At 36.4% G+C, this 14,870-nt stretch overlaps 1 protein-coding gene across 11 annotated transcripts in view; it reads left to right on the forward strand.

Moving 5' to 3' along the window:
• The window catches only part of PM20D2 (peptidase M20 domain containing 2), a 39,296-nt gene that overhangs the window by 13,457 nt on the left and 10,969 nt on the right, over nt 1-14,870 (forward strand). For 3 of the 11 annotated variants that reach the window (XR_014174781.1, XR_014174782.1, XR_014174783.1), the window contains exons 4-7: nt 1,073-1,227; nt 2,447-2,579; nt 7,698-7,805; nt 8,751-10,500. Coding sequence is in view for 3 of the 11 variants with exons in the window: in XM_081945810.1 (XP_081801936.1) it covers nt 1,073-1,227; nt 2,447-2,579; nt 7,698-7,805; nt 8,751-8,956 (602 nt within the window). In the remaining 8 variants the exon portion in view is untranslated. Of the gene's footprint in view, nt 1-1,072; nt 1,228-2,446; nt 2,580-7,697; nt 7,806-8,750; nt 11,872-14,870 lie in introns of those variants that run through there. The other 8 variants (XR_014174780.1, XR_014174787.1, XR_014174784.1 and 5 more) reach the window with 8 other exon arrangements.

Consider the following 14,870-nt stretch of genomic DNA (forward strand, 5'->3'; position numbering starts at 1 on the left):
ATAGTGGTTGTGGAGTTTCCACCCCAGTTGTTTCTGAGCAGAGAAAGGACTCGTGGCTGCCACCACCATCATACCTTACATTCCTTGACTCTGGTGCTTTGCAAATGTTTGTGTGCCCCAGCACTCGCTCCGACTCTCTCATGGAATACCCAGCTGGGCAGAAGCCCCAGTCCTTGAAATTAAGAAGCGGGGGGGGGAGCAGTAGTGACATTAATGGCTATGTGTCCCATTATTTTGAGGGGACAGCACATTTACATATTTACTTTACATTGTAGCCCAGTGTCATTTCTTCAATGTTGTCAAATGAAAAGATACACTTAAATATTTACAAAATGTGAGGGAGTGTACTCACTTCTGTGATGTACTGTATGTTAGAATTAAGCAAATAAAAACAAATCTATATATGTATGTGTACACACACAAACACACACACACACACACACACACCACATTTCACAATGGTACATACCTGATCAGGACTGGAAAAGAGTCAGGGGTTACAGCAGATGTGTAATGTGGATGTCCTTCAGAGGATTTGGCTGATAATACAATGTACAATACAAAAATACGTTAGCACTGTTCTTCTTTATAGCATAATTATATATATTGAACAGAAAAAAAGAAATGTATTTGAAAATGCATTGATATGGATGCTGAACTAAATATGACATTTTAAATTGTTCAGTTTTAATCGAAGGTTGAGGCCCTAAGGATTAAAATATGAAAGAATGGTTTTATCTTAATTTCTTCCTAATATACTGTGAATATATTTTACTTGAGATTTCTTATTTGGCTCTGCTTGGTATAGGATGAGCAGTGTTTTTTTCAATTTTAAGAGCAACAAATAATCAACAGAGGAACACAGCAGAAAGTGGAAACTCCTGATTTTGGAATTCAGATTTCCATTGCTTTTCTTTAGTGCCAGAGTGTCTTCAGTGTAAGTTGTCATTAATCTACTGGCAAAGCAGAGAACCTTGGATCAAGTTAAGACTTTTCTATTTAGCTGTTTTGCAATAAGCCTCAGAAAACTTAAGTGCCAAACTAATTTCAAACTATTTCTTCTTCATTGCAGGAATAATAAAGAATGGAGGTGTGAAGCCTAATATCATCCCTTCTTACACTGAATTAGAATTTTACTTGCGTGCTCCTTCCTTAAGGGAACTCTCTACCTTAAAGGAGAAAGCAAAGAATTGTTTTAAAGCTGCAGGTCTAGCAACTGGGTGTGAAGTAAGACTGCTGGATAACTTTTCCAAAGAATAATATAAATTGATTTTTTAAAACATGGATTATTTGAGTTGAAAGAATAGCAGTGCAATGTAAAATTTGCCTTTTGCATAATGGTATTGGTGAATAGTTCAAGTACTGATCAAAACTACAGTAGTATGTAGGGAAGAGATGGCTAAAAAGTGCTTTGTAACTACTGCTATAATTAATTGTATCTGTTTTGGCAAAATTATAAATTATTAACTCAAACTCAGTTATTTAACTGATATCCACAATTTCCATTATTCTACATTCAGATAGTACTTTACTTAGAACATTCAAAATTATGATCATTCAAAATTATGATGACACTGAATGATGTGATTGACAACCTGTACCCAAAATTATGGCCACTGCATTGCTTCCATCATCACATGAATAAAATTCAGGCGCTTGGCAATCCTTATGACTGGCCGCAGGGATGCTGCACATGCCCCATCCACCTATCTTGCTCCCCTTCTTGCCCCACTGGGTCCCTAGGGCCTACTTCCAACCTGGCTGGGTCGCACATCACTGGGTCTCCTCTCCCCATCACACTTGTTCCACTTACTTTTTCCAAAAATCCCCTTTTCCAAGGAGAACCATGCACAATATGGTGCATGTCCTTCCTATACAGAAGCCACATGGTGCCATTCCGGAAGCAGAATTTTGAATTTGACTGCAGTTCTTGTGATCTGAGAATTGCTGCTGCTTCCGAAATGGTATCTCCTCCTGTGATGGCACCATGCGGCTAATTGGCTGATTTTTTTACTGCAATCTCTGAAGATCACGTTTGGAAAGAAAAACAGCTAATTTAACACATGGTTTCCTATACAGAGACCACGTCATTGCATCCCAGAATGGGTGCCATTTTGTGAGCTGCAGAGGCTGCTTTATGCCGTTCCAGAGCCGGTGCCATTTTGGAAGGAACCGCAATTCTCACAATCAGAATTTTTATCCCTATAGTATAAAAAGGGTGGATTAGTCCTAATCAATTATAAACAATGCAGTAAGTTTTTATGTTTGTTATAGTATCAATCCAATTATATTAACTATGGTTTAATTTCAAGTATATATGTAAAAGATTTAAATTTTATTGTTGAGTATATTAGGGTTGTTTTCTGAGTGAAATGTGTCTAGGATTGAATAATAAGCTCTTTATTTCCTATGGCCTGATATTTCCAAATATTTTTTTCTTGTCTAGGTGGAATTACAAGATAGTGAAACCGATTTCTACAATGTGCTTCCTAATAAGACACTACAAAAAATTTACAAAGAAAATGGCAAGAAGCTTGGCATAGACTTCATTCCTGATGACAATTTAAATGAGTTAACAGGTAAGTATATAACCTCTTCTTCTTCTTTTTTAATATAAAGAATTTTTTTTAATTTTTGAATAAACACAGACAAAACACACACAAAAAAACCCACAAAACCCATCTTCCACTACAAGTTGTAGAAAATATGTTGATTGGTTACAAAAACTTCCGTGCATCCCTTCCACAGTCATCACCTACAATTCATATCATATCATATCATATATTTTAAATCAAATATATTTATTTATATTGTTATCATCATACCTCAACCTTCATTTGACTATAATTGTTTTTACGTCCTTTTATATAAAATATTCCAGATTTAAAGCAAAACCACATAATGGCATTCCATTAGTTCTTCCCAATATCATCCAGTAACATTACATCTTTATTACATGTTCTAAATAAAAGTTGGTTATATTTAATAACAGTGTTTCTAAATCTCCTTTCGTAGTCACCATTTGCAATTTATATCAAATTTTCTCTTATCAAACCAATACATATATATGCATTATTATCATTATCAATAAATTATTTAACTATATCCATTATCACTTTATTTTATACATAATGCTCTAAATTTAACTAAATTTGACTTTATTTTTTTATTATAACCTTTCATTACATCAACCTCTGCCTTTCCAGTAATAGTGCAGTCTTATGTATCTTGCCATTTGTGGCATTAGTATTCTGGTTATCTCCTTAGTAGGTTTTGTATGGACTTCTCTTCGCAACTTATTGCTTATTGCATATCTTCTATAAGCTCGAAACCCTCCATCTGCTTCTTCAATCAGCTTATCTTTGGTTATCACTAGTGCTTCTGACAAGACTTCTCTCCTTAGTTCCATCAATTCTTCTGTCTTTTCTTCTTCTATACTTTGAAATCTGGGGTAGAGCTCTAGTCCATCTATCTCCCCTTTCCATATTCCACTTTTTCCATTTTCAACCACGCTCAGTTCACTGTCTGTATAAACAATTTTCTTCTCTTTTTGTTTATTTTTGCTTCAGTTTGTAGAATTCTGACTTCCACTTTCTTCATTTGATGAACATCCTCAATTTTTCCATCAAATTTTATTGTTCTACGCTCTATGTTCTCCAATCTCTTCTCAATTTTCTCTGTTATTTCTAATAATTTTTGAATTTCAAACATAATCTTTTGCAATGTTAAGGTTTCTTTTTCATGTTGCGCCATTCTTCCAACTTTTAAACACTGCCACTCTGGCATTCAAAACTTTTTATTAAATTTAAAGCAAGTTCATGTGTAACCTTTCAAGACAAGGCTTTGTTTTCATTCCACTCCAGCTGCCAATAAAGCTCCCGAAGAGCACCTGTATAAAGAACCCATGCTCTTCTCACTATCACTCTCTGTAAAGAAGCTGAAGAACCTTGAAATGCAAAGTTAAATGATCAAAGAGAAAAAAGAAAAAAACATTATTTTCAAGCCTCCAGCCTCCAAGTGGCAGAGTTACTTCCTTTTCCTCTGTTATTACAGCCCTCTTTGTATTCCTTTTATATCTTCTTTATATTCTAGGCTTAAAGAAAACAAAATTCTTAAATGGAGCAAAAAAACCCATCCAATCCAGCATTATAAAAATAAGAAAAAATATTTTAATCCATAGGTATAAAAAAAGGATATAAAAAGTAGAAGAAAAATTAATCCATTCAATTTAAAGAATAGGAAACATTTGCAAAAGTTCTATCCGTAAAAGAAAATTTTAAAAAAGGATAACATAATGTCTAATGTAGCTTAATTTCGCCGCTTGTTCTCTTCTGTTTTCAAATTTAATTTAGCTTTAATTTTTTTGGGGATAGTCTCTTTTATAATAATACGATTTCCTCACCAGATGGACACACTTTCTCTTTCGATTTTCCTCCCATTCCTGAGTTGTCCCAATTTCAGCAGCTTCAATGGCTGCGCTTCTGTCGTCGGCAAAAAGAGATTCTCCTGGATCAATCAGGGACTTTGCGGTGTCCCTGAGATCAGCAGAACGTACTCTTCCCTGTTTCTTCGGAAAGTTTTAGGTCCAAAAGTACCATCCAGCGGCCAAGGTATTGAATGCAATCTTGGAGCTCCAAGATCACACGCTGTGTCATCGCGACGTCAGCTCCTCCTCAAAACACTTTTTTCAATATAATTTTTATTGAAGAATTTTAAACAAATTTTAAAACAATACAAATATTAGAAAAGAAACAAAATAAGAATAGTGAATAAGAAAGGAAATAGAAAAAGAAATAAAACAGAAGAAAGGAAAACCTTATAAATGAGTCCTGAGCTTTCTCACAGCAGTTATAAATGCATTTATATTTTACGCTCTACAGTTTGCATCATACTTTTCTTCTTTTCATTAAATATCTTTTCTAATATTCAAAGCCATAAATCACAAGTTCATTTTTATTTTTTATTTCAACAAAAAGTCCATAAGGAGCATCCAGTTATTAGTAAATATAATTGTTGATTTTTCTCCAATAAACAAATTAATTTTGCCACCTGTGTCACTTTCACCAACAATTCTTCAAGAATATAACTTCTTTAGACATGGCCCTTTGGTCAAATAGAAATATACTATGAATACATAAGTGAACAGAAGTAGACATTAATTTCTATAGGGTACACAGCATCAATATCTTTTTGCAAATTTGGATTCTGCTTTCTATATACCGTATTTTTCAGAGTATAAGATGCACCTTTTCCCTAAAAAAAGAGGCTGAAAATCTGGGTGCGTCTTATACAGCGAATACAGTGGTTTTTGCCTCCCAAAACCCCGCCCCTTCACAAAAATGGCTGTGCATAGCCTTTAGGAGCTTGCAGAGTGCTCCTGGGGGCTGGGGAGGGAAGAAATGAGTGAAAAACAGCCGTTTTTGTTCACTTTTGCCCCAACACAGCCCCCAGGAGCACTCTATAAGCCTCCTAAAGGCTATGCATGCCCTTTTTTGACAAAAAACGGGTCGTTGAAGCCTCTGGAGTGCGAAAAACCAACCCTGCGGGCAAATTGGAAGTTCAGGAAGGCTCCAGAGGGCTAAAACTGGCCCTACGAGCAAACCGAACATCCGTTCCCAAACTTCCAGTTTGCCCATAGGGCCAGTTTTTCGCGCTCAGGAGGCTTCAGGGAAGCTCCTGAAGCCTCTGGAGGACCTCCTGGGGGGGGAGGCTGTTTTCACCCTCCCCAAGCTCCTATAAAGCCTCTGGAGCCTGGGGTGGATGAATAAAGCACGCCAAAAATGGGGGGGAGTGCTGGTGGTGCGCACATGCACATGGGTCATGCACAAAGCATTATGGATGTAACACGCCCGTGCACGACCCCCCCCCCTGCGTTCCCCCCGCTTTTGGCACGTGAGCCAAAAAAGGTTCGCCATCACTGATCTAACCTCTCAGGTGATTATTGTTCTATTTTTAGCAACTATAAGTCCCTTAGCAGCTGTTTGAGTATTTGAAAATGAAGATAGGTTACTTTAATGAAGCAGAGAAGGCTTTAAAAAAAAACAAGACAAAAACCCTTTAAACACTTTTAGCTAGCATTTTAAACTGTGAAAAATAAAGTTACATGAAACCTTGGAGTCTGAAATACAAAAATAATCTTTGTTTCTCAAACTACTCAGATCTGCCAAAGAAAATCCACAGATCACAGCAAACTTTCTGCTGCAAAGTTTAGTTAGCACTGGGACAGTTGCCTCATTCATTGAAGTATATTATTTATACAACAATTAACTGCATGGGAGAATTGTCAAAAGAAACCATTTTTCTGGCCTCATCACATTTGTCATCTCCTAAATTATGTGCAAGAAACCTCAATAAATTTGAAACATTTTGGCATATTTTAAACATGGGTGCAGCTTTATTATGCTTGGAGGATGTATTGTAGCCAGTGACCAGTGGTGGGTTCCTCCCGGATCGCACCGGATCGCGCGCGCTCCCTTTCAGCGCTCCACCTGGCTTGCGTGCTCCCTTTCAGCGCTCCACCTGGCTTGCGCGCTCCCTTTCAGCGCTCCACCTGGCTCTCGCGCTCCCTTCCGGCGCTGAAACCGGAAGTACAGTTTTGCCCGGCCCTGGCGAAGCAACGACGCCTGTCTGCGCTCCACCAGCTCGGCTGGGAACGGAGATGTTTCCTCAGCGGAGCGGAGCACCTGAAAAGTCTTTTCAGGCGCTCCGCTCCGCTGAGGAAACATCTCCGTTCCCAGCCGAGCTGGTGGAGCGCAGGCAGGCGTCGTTGCTTCGCCAGGGGCGGGGCAAGACTGTACTTCTGGTTTCAGCGCCGGAAGGGAGCGCGAGAGCCAGGTGGAGCGCTGAAAGGGAGCGCGCAAGCCAGGTGGAGCGCTGAAAGGGAGCGCGCAAGCCAGGTGGAGCGCTGAAAGGGAGCGCGCGCGATCCGGTGCGATCCAGCAGGAACCCACCACTGCCAGTGACCCAGAAAATACTGTGCAGTTGAGAATGGATTTAACTAAATATGTATATATCTTAAAAGCTAATATCCCACAGTTAGCAAAGAAGCTGAAAAGAAGTTGCATATTTCAGAAATACTGAAACATACATCGAAACCTCCCATTAAATTTTTACAAGAAACATAGTCCCAAGACATCAGTATTATCAAAAATCTGTGGGGACCTTTTAAACATGCACTGATTGTAATGAGATCTGACAAGGATATTCCTAAACTAGAAAAAGTCAACAAGGAATGGGAAAAAATAAAAAAACGAGAATAGATAAAAAGCAAAAATAAGTGGTTATCCTAAACATTTGGAAGCTGTTTTTTTCTGTCAAAGGAGGTGTCACCTAATGTTGATTGACAGGATGACCAAACTTAAATTCACTGTTTGCTTATACTGTATGATAGGCTGGCCATACATTCAGTAATGAGGGATTGGAAGTGCCAATTTTTAATAAGGATGCTTGTTTCCTTGTTGTTTCTATTTTTCAAGTTCTTAAAATGGAGGGATAAAACCTTGGAAATCCTAACATTCAACGTATAACAAAATCCACCGTAGAACTTAATGTGTGGAAGAGGATCTATATGGGAAATGAATATTTTTATTTGCTGTGCCCTTTAATAATACCTTTATTTGCTAACCCATACAATAACATTCCACCTTACAGACTGTTTGGTATATTCCAAAACCTAAAAATGTTTTATCAATGTTTAGGTTCTACTGACTTTGGAAATGTTAGTTACGTGGTTCCTGGGATTCACTCCTATTTTTACATTGGTTCTGACGCATTGAACCATACTGAGCAGTATACAACAGCTGCAGGTTAGTAATTAAAAGCGAGTATATCTTTCACATTAAAAAAAAAAACCTTTCATAATAATGTGGGAAAATGCACATGGGAGTCAAGTTTGAGTGATCACATTATTTCGTTGTAGCAGCTAAGTGCCTTTTGAGAGGGGTAGAACAAGACGGGTGGTAAGTACCAGAGGTATGCGGTATTTGGATCCAAAGCAAACAAGGATGCACATCTCTACCAAGAAAACATGAAAAAAAACATTTTTTTTTTTTTGGTCTATGAAGCTAGCCAGCTATTGTTAGCTTTCTAGGCAAAAAAAAAAAAAAAGCATGGCCTCTTTACTAACCTCTGCAGCCTTCCTCTCCAATGACGCCAGTATTTCAGGATGTTAAAGGAAGGGATAGAGATAAATGCCTAATTTTGATGCTAAGTTCCTATATCCAGACTACATTTGCATAAGCACTGATAGTTATAGTCTATGCATATCAATGATTAATTTTCTTCTCAATCTCTTGGCAAAAGATCTGTTGGCTTCATAAGAGCTGGCTCTAAACTGGACATAAAATGAGTATGTGGAATTGATAAACTTCCCCACCAATTCTCTTTGTTACATCTTGGGTTCTAAGTTGAGGAGCAAAGGCAGAACCTGAGAAAGACGTTTTTTGCCAACTAAAGGGTTCAAGTAGATGCATACATTTGTCCCAAATCTTCCTCTCACAGATACTAGATACAACTCAATGCAAATGTATTAATAAATACATTTTTAGTTGAATAATGTGGACTTTACATTGGTAGATACATCTGCATCTGTAAGAGAAGACTGTTCTTTAGTCTCTCTTTCCAGTAGAATTGAGTTTGCAATCTTTTAAAAAAGAAAAGTGTTTTTAAACATGTCTTCAGATTTGAAATGACACTACATAGTTCCTGCACTGAAATGAATTCTCTACCTTTTGTGGGTCTGATTATCCTAGGATCGGAAGAAGCTCAGTTCTATGCTTTGAGAGCAGCTAAAGCTTTAGCCATGACTGCTTTGGATGTTATTTTCAAGCCAGATGTGTTGGAAAAAATTAGAGAAGATTTCAGATTAACAAAACTGAAAGAAGAAGGTCATCTGAATGTTCCTGGGAATGCAAAAGGACCAGATAATAGTAATGGAGCAGAATGTGCATCACATTGAAGTAATGCAGCATATTACAACATGTAAAAAAACTATATGGAAAGTCCAGGACTGATCTACTTCTAGGGATTATTTTTAATAATTGGAAAGATATTGAAAGCTCCAGGTATTTTTTCAAATAGTATTTTTGTCTAAAATTACGTCATTTGTCTTAATTTCAGACAAAATTACATGGTGTAATTTTAATTGAACATAAAATGTACATTTGATTTTTGAACTGTTGCAAGTGCTAGCATGATTTTTAAATATATATAATTTGTTTTCGTAGATTTTCACGGGTACAGGTATGCAGGTTTTGGCGTATTCGGGTCTTTTCCCATGTAAGATTGAGAGTATCTTGGTGACATTTCAACGAGGCTAGGTAAAAATCTAACAAATAAACATATCATCAAGAAATTAATATACTTTATTAAGTTATGTGTAATTGAATTATGACTTTTGCAAAGGGGGATACCAAAGGTTAGGCATTGTTCGAAGGATGTGCTTGTGTTTTTAATATTAGAAATAACTTCTGTTCTCTTAAACACATTCTCATAAATTGACTTTATTTTTCAAAATGCAACATTTTTCATAATCTCTCAACTTTCCTGGAAGGCTATTTTTAATCACTAGGTATTTCATACCTGAAATACATTCCTATACTCCTGTTCTGCACAATTTTTGAATCAAGTTTCTCTCTTAGAATGTATAATATTTATTCAAATAATAGGACTGTGCAATGCTTCAGATTCAATTCTATTATGATATTTTAGAGTGAAGAGTAGTGTGAAAGTAGCCTCAGAGGGTCAGTTGTGTGGACCTAGGAAATGATGTTATCATTTTAAAGAGTTGTGTGCAGGTGGTACATTTGCACACTTGCATGTTCAAAAAATGCCTTTTTGAAATCATACGCAAAGAACTACACAGTATAGTGCAGAAGTAACCAGGCATAGTAATTAAATTTGAATCCAAGGGAGGGGGGGGGAATCTTTTGAACGTATCTAATTAAATAAAAATGGGTGGTTCTCTCTCTATTATAGATAAAAGCGCAATATAAAGCAGTATTTTTGGTTTTTGTTTACCTTGCTTTACAAAATATTCAAAAGGAAAAAAAACAAAGTTGCCTCTGTTGCATTTGCTTAGTTGTTCATTTAAGCACTGGAAAAAATGTATTCCAAAATTTATGTTATGGGTGCAGTATAAAGTAAATTAGTAGACTGCAGAATTGATTTAGGATTCTGCTCCTTTGTGTGGAAAATAGCACTTCCTTCTTCATGGAAAGAAACAGAGTTTGGGATAACTCCAGTTCAAAGATTTAGGCTTCTTTTTTTGCTACAGAACACTTTGAGCAAAATCATTTTATATGGGCATCAAACAGTTCCTCTCCTTCAGAAGATCATAGTCTTCGAAGTATGTTGACTGAGAGCAAAGTGATAATCTGAAATACAGTCGTTGCCATCTTGAAATAATCATTCACCAAGTCGCTAATGGTATGGATTTGGCCTCTAAAGTACTTGGAATAATGCTATGCTTTTTTGTATTGATGGTGAGAAGCAAATAAACAGGTGAGAAATAAGTAACCAAGAAAAAAGAAAATGTTGCTGTTTCCTCTTGCATGGGGATATCCTATGAAAGAGTACTACAAATGATTAAACTTTGTTTTAAATACATTTTTACCTTAAATTACAATAAATTAATATTTATTGTAAAAGATCACTTATAAAATTCTGTTTTTTTAAAGTATCAAGCATTGATTCTTTATTCTAAAGGAATAGTTATTTCTGAATGCAAGGTAATACAAAATGCTTATTGGCAACATTTTTAGATATTTGATTAGTAATTTTTTTCCATTTTACAAATTGGTTAATTATTCCCATATTATATTAACACCACCTAAATTGTTGAGGATATTCTAGACTACTATATTGTCAAACCATTCCATTAATTAGATTACAAGCACCAAGTTGGTAAGTAGTCACATGGTCTGTTTGTTTTGTATTGATACTGTCAGTCAGCCTTTGTATTTGGTATTCTGTAATATTTATAATAAGAACCAGTTTAGCGTAGTGGTTAAATCATCAGGTTAAAAACTGGTAGTTTTATTCCCAACTTGGGTATAAAGCCAGCTGGGTGACTTTAATCCAGTCACTTTTTCTTAGCTCTAGGAAATATGAAATGGCAAACCATTTCTAAACAACCTTGCCAGAAAAACTGTAGGGATTTGTCCAGTCACCAAAAATCAGACATGATTGAATAGAAGGAGGGAAAACTATAATAGTGTTAAATCAAGCCTTACAATGCAATTCTGTGAATACCTGCTCAGAAGGAAATCCTGTTCATAGATATTATATGTATCGTCTGTCATTCTATCATCTATCTATATCTAAATATCTATATGCATATATATAGTATACAAATACTTTCACATTGCACCTACTTATCTAAGCATTTTTTTCTATAAATACCAAGTGCTTACTCACTTTTCAACTGATCCAGTAAATTTGTTTTTAAGATCTTTGCAACTTAAAATAAATATCACACTCTTTTGAATTAACATTCTAAATATTGTAGCAAGTTCAACAACTGTAATTTATGTGGATTTATGATTGAAGCAATATGCCTTTCTTAGATGTACATATTCATATGCAATGGAGGAAGAGACACTAGCTAAAAACTCTAAAACTATTTGAGAGTTTTGCATGTTAAACTATAAATTGCATGTTAGAAGAGTTTACACCTAAACAATCTAATGTTTGTTGCCAGACAAAATTAGGATATTCTTTAAAATGAGCTGCCTTTTTGAATTTTTCTATTATATCTGACATGCTGGAATTTCTTTTTATCTTCTACAGCTGTTCTTGGAAGAGAAATCATAAATTATTTGTACAACTGTGATATTGTAGTGTATATAAATGTATTAAAGTTACATTTCATTGCTTTGTCCAAGTTGGTCAGTTCTATCATGCACAAAAAATAATTTTATCATGTTATATCTAGCATTTGATTAAACCACCATTTGAAACAACTTTCCTTTTTCAGAAAAAAAAGTAGTAGTACTGCACACTAGGAACCTTTTTGCCAGACTAATGATAAGATGGTTAGTGAGAATTAACTTGTCACCTGAAAAGAATTAGACATGAGAGAATGCTCTTTAAATGCTACCCCACAATTCATATTTTGTTGAGCAGTAATTAATCAATTGCATTATTTTTACTTGCACACCTCATAATTATCTGAAACTGCTTACAGCAAATCAGAATACATAGTAAAAGCATCTATTAGTAGTAATATAAAATAGGAAGAAGACTTACTAAAGCATGTCTCTAATATAGCACAATTTAGTTTTTAAATTTCTAAAGCAGTGGTTCTCAACTTTCCCAATGCCCTTTAATACAGTTCCTCATGTGGTGATCCCCAACCATAAAATTGGTGTCTCGGTTCCTAAGACCATCGAAAATACGTGTTTCCCAGTAGTCTTAGGCGACCCCTGTGAAAGGGTCGTTCAACCCCCAAAGGGGTCCCGACCCACAGGTTGAGAACCACTGTTCTAAAGGGATATTTATAAATATATACTTATAAATATATATATTTATAAATTGTTTGTATACATGTACACATTTTACTTTATTTTTATTTTTCCTTCCCCTCTCATTACGTTTAACCTATATTTTGATTCTGCTGAAAATGATCTTTTACCCTGTGGAATTTTCCAGATTTTCTATCCTTTCTACACATTATGATTTGAAATTAAATCCTGAGACACTCCTCACTGAAGCATGTAGTAAATTCTCACAAGGTGCTATAGAACCTTCCCATACTACACACTTTTGCTTCTACCTGAAAAACATTTCCTACAGCGAGAAAGCACTTACGGTAGCTGTGTGCGAGAATTGAACAAATAAGCGGAGTAGAAAAAATATAAAGGGAGGGGAAGAGAAGGCATTGTACATTCCAGGGTGAGGCATTAACTGCAATGTAGCAGAGAAAGAAAGATTACCCCAAAGGCGCTTTTTCAAAAGGCAACTTGCCTTTCTTGGTTTTTTTTCCCCTTGAAAACATTTTCCTTTTTATCCACAAGGCTTCTCACTATAGCTGTCAGAACTGAAGAAACTTCCTGGATGAAAAGCGAAATGTTTTCAAGGGGGAAAACCCCCAAGAAAATCTAGTTGCCTTTTGGAAAAGCAAATTTGGGACAATCTTGACCTGGATGATTAAGGATCACCATAAACATGAAGAAAAATTACGTTTCCCAAGGAGTGTAAGGTGATGAGCATAGGGCGGGAAGGACACAGCGAATCTCGGGACGGGCGGGAAGGACACAGCGAATCGGACTCCTACAGTATATAAGTCTATAAGCAGTTTGATGAGAATAGAATTAGAGTAGAATAGAATAAACAGGGTTGGAAGGGAGCTTGTTAAGTTATCTAGTCCTACCCACCCACCCTGCCCAAGCAGGAGACCCTACACTATTTCTGACAGATGGCTGTCTTGTACTGTCTAAATGGCAGCTGCGTGGGTCTGAGGTGAAGGGAGAAGACAATAGGAATAGAGGTGCATTTGGGCGAATGGAAGCGGTGGGTGACTGAGTACATCGACGTGTCACTCGGAGCTCCTGAGAGAGCTAAGCAGGGAGCATCGGAGCTGGCTTACGAGGAGCTCCGAGCCTCCCTGACGGGCTTCTTCGCCGCCCTACCCGCGTCCTCCTCTTCGGGCACCCGTTCGGTGTAACGCATAAATATCCAAATGTTGATCATGTGACCATGGTGATGGTGCAATGGTCATAAACCATTTTTTTCAATGCCGTTGTAACTTGGAACAGTCACTAAATGAATGGTTGTAAATCAAGGACTATCTGTAGTCATCCACCCATTTTATGTGTTAAATTTCCCTGATGGATGGTGATGGTGATATTGGCTACTTAGCGGGGGGGGGGAGTTGAAACCAAGTGTTTTACTTTACAGCTAATCCTTGGGCAATCAATAGGACTTTTTTTTTTCTTTTTGAAACTTATTTATAACTATTTTACCCCACTGGAATAGATTAAAGGTCTCAGGAATGCTTCTGGTCTGATCCCGAAGTTTAATCTGTGCTCTTGGCTGTATCCCCAATCAGTTTTAAAGATAGAAGGTTGCAATGATGTGGTTGATTGATTGACTGATTGATAGATTGAGATATACACAGTATGTGTGTGTGTGTGTGTGTGTGTGTGTTCTGAACCTCTATACCTGTAAAGGAATTTAGAGCTGAAATAAGAGAGCCGTTAAGGGGGAAAGAAAGGAGTGAGCCATTCAGGAGGGATATGGATAAGATATTCAACAGTCCAGAAAGAGGGGGAGAAAGAAAGTCAAAATAATCCTCTCTTAATTTTCTTTAATATAAAATGAAACAGGGGGAAGAAACTTGCAAGGCTTTTAAGATCCTCTTACTAATTTCTTAAATCATTGTGCTAGTTTTTCACCTGACCTCCCTCAAAAGATTGACAATAACCACAACTGAAAGACCCACAACTCTCTTGCTAGGTCGGCCTTCTAGATGCTCCAGCAGAAGAAGGTAGACCAGGCAAAACAGTACTGATTAAAACTGGAACTTTTGACAATTATGTTTATGGATTTTTCATTTCAAGAGCATCTAGTGCTACAGCAGTTCACAGATAAAGAAACTAGACTGTTGTTTAGGAAGAAAGACATTATCCAAATGGATTCTATGGCTCTTTACAGAATTAAACAATAAAATCAGGAATAAGTAAATATAATAAAATTTTAAAAAAATTAGTGTGTGAAAGGTATTTAAAAGTTTAGTGTAGAAAAAATGTTTGTCCTAATGAAAAAAATACCGATTGTGTAAAATCCAGCTATGTTTTGTAAAGGATATAGTATGAATTTTCCAAAATTTCTGAATATCAAATAATATGTAGTCATATATTTAATTATCTTTA

This window comes from Natrix helvetica (assembly GCF_964273705.1).
Source record: "Natrix helvetica genome assembly, chromosome: 2".
Lineage (NCBI taxonomy): Eukaryota > Metazoa > Chordata > Lepidosauria > Squamata > Natricidae > Natrix > Natrix helvetica.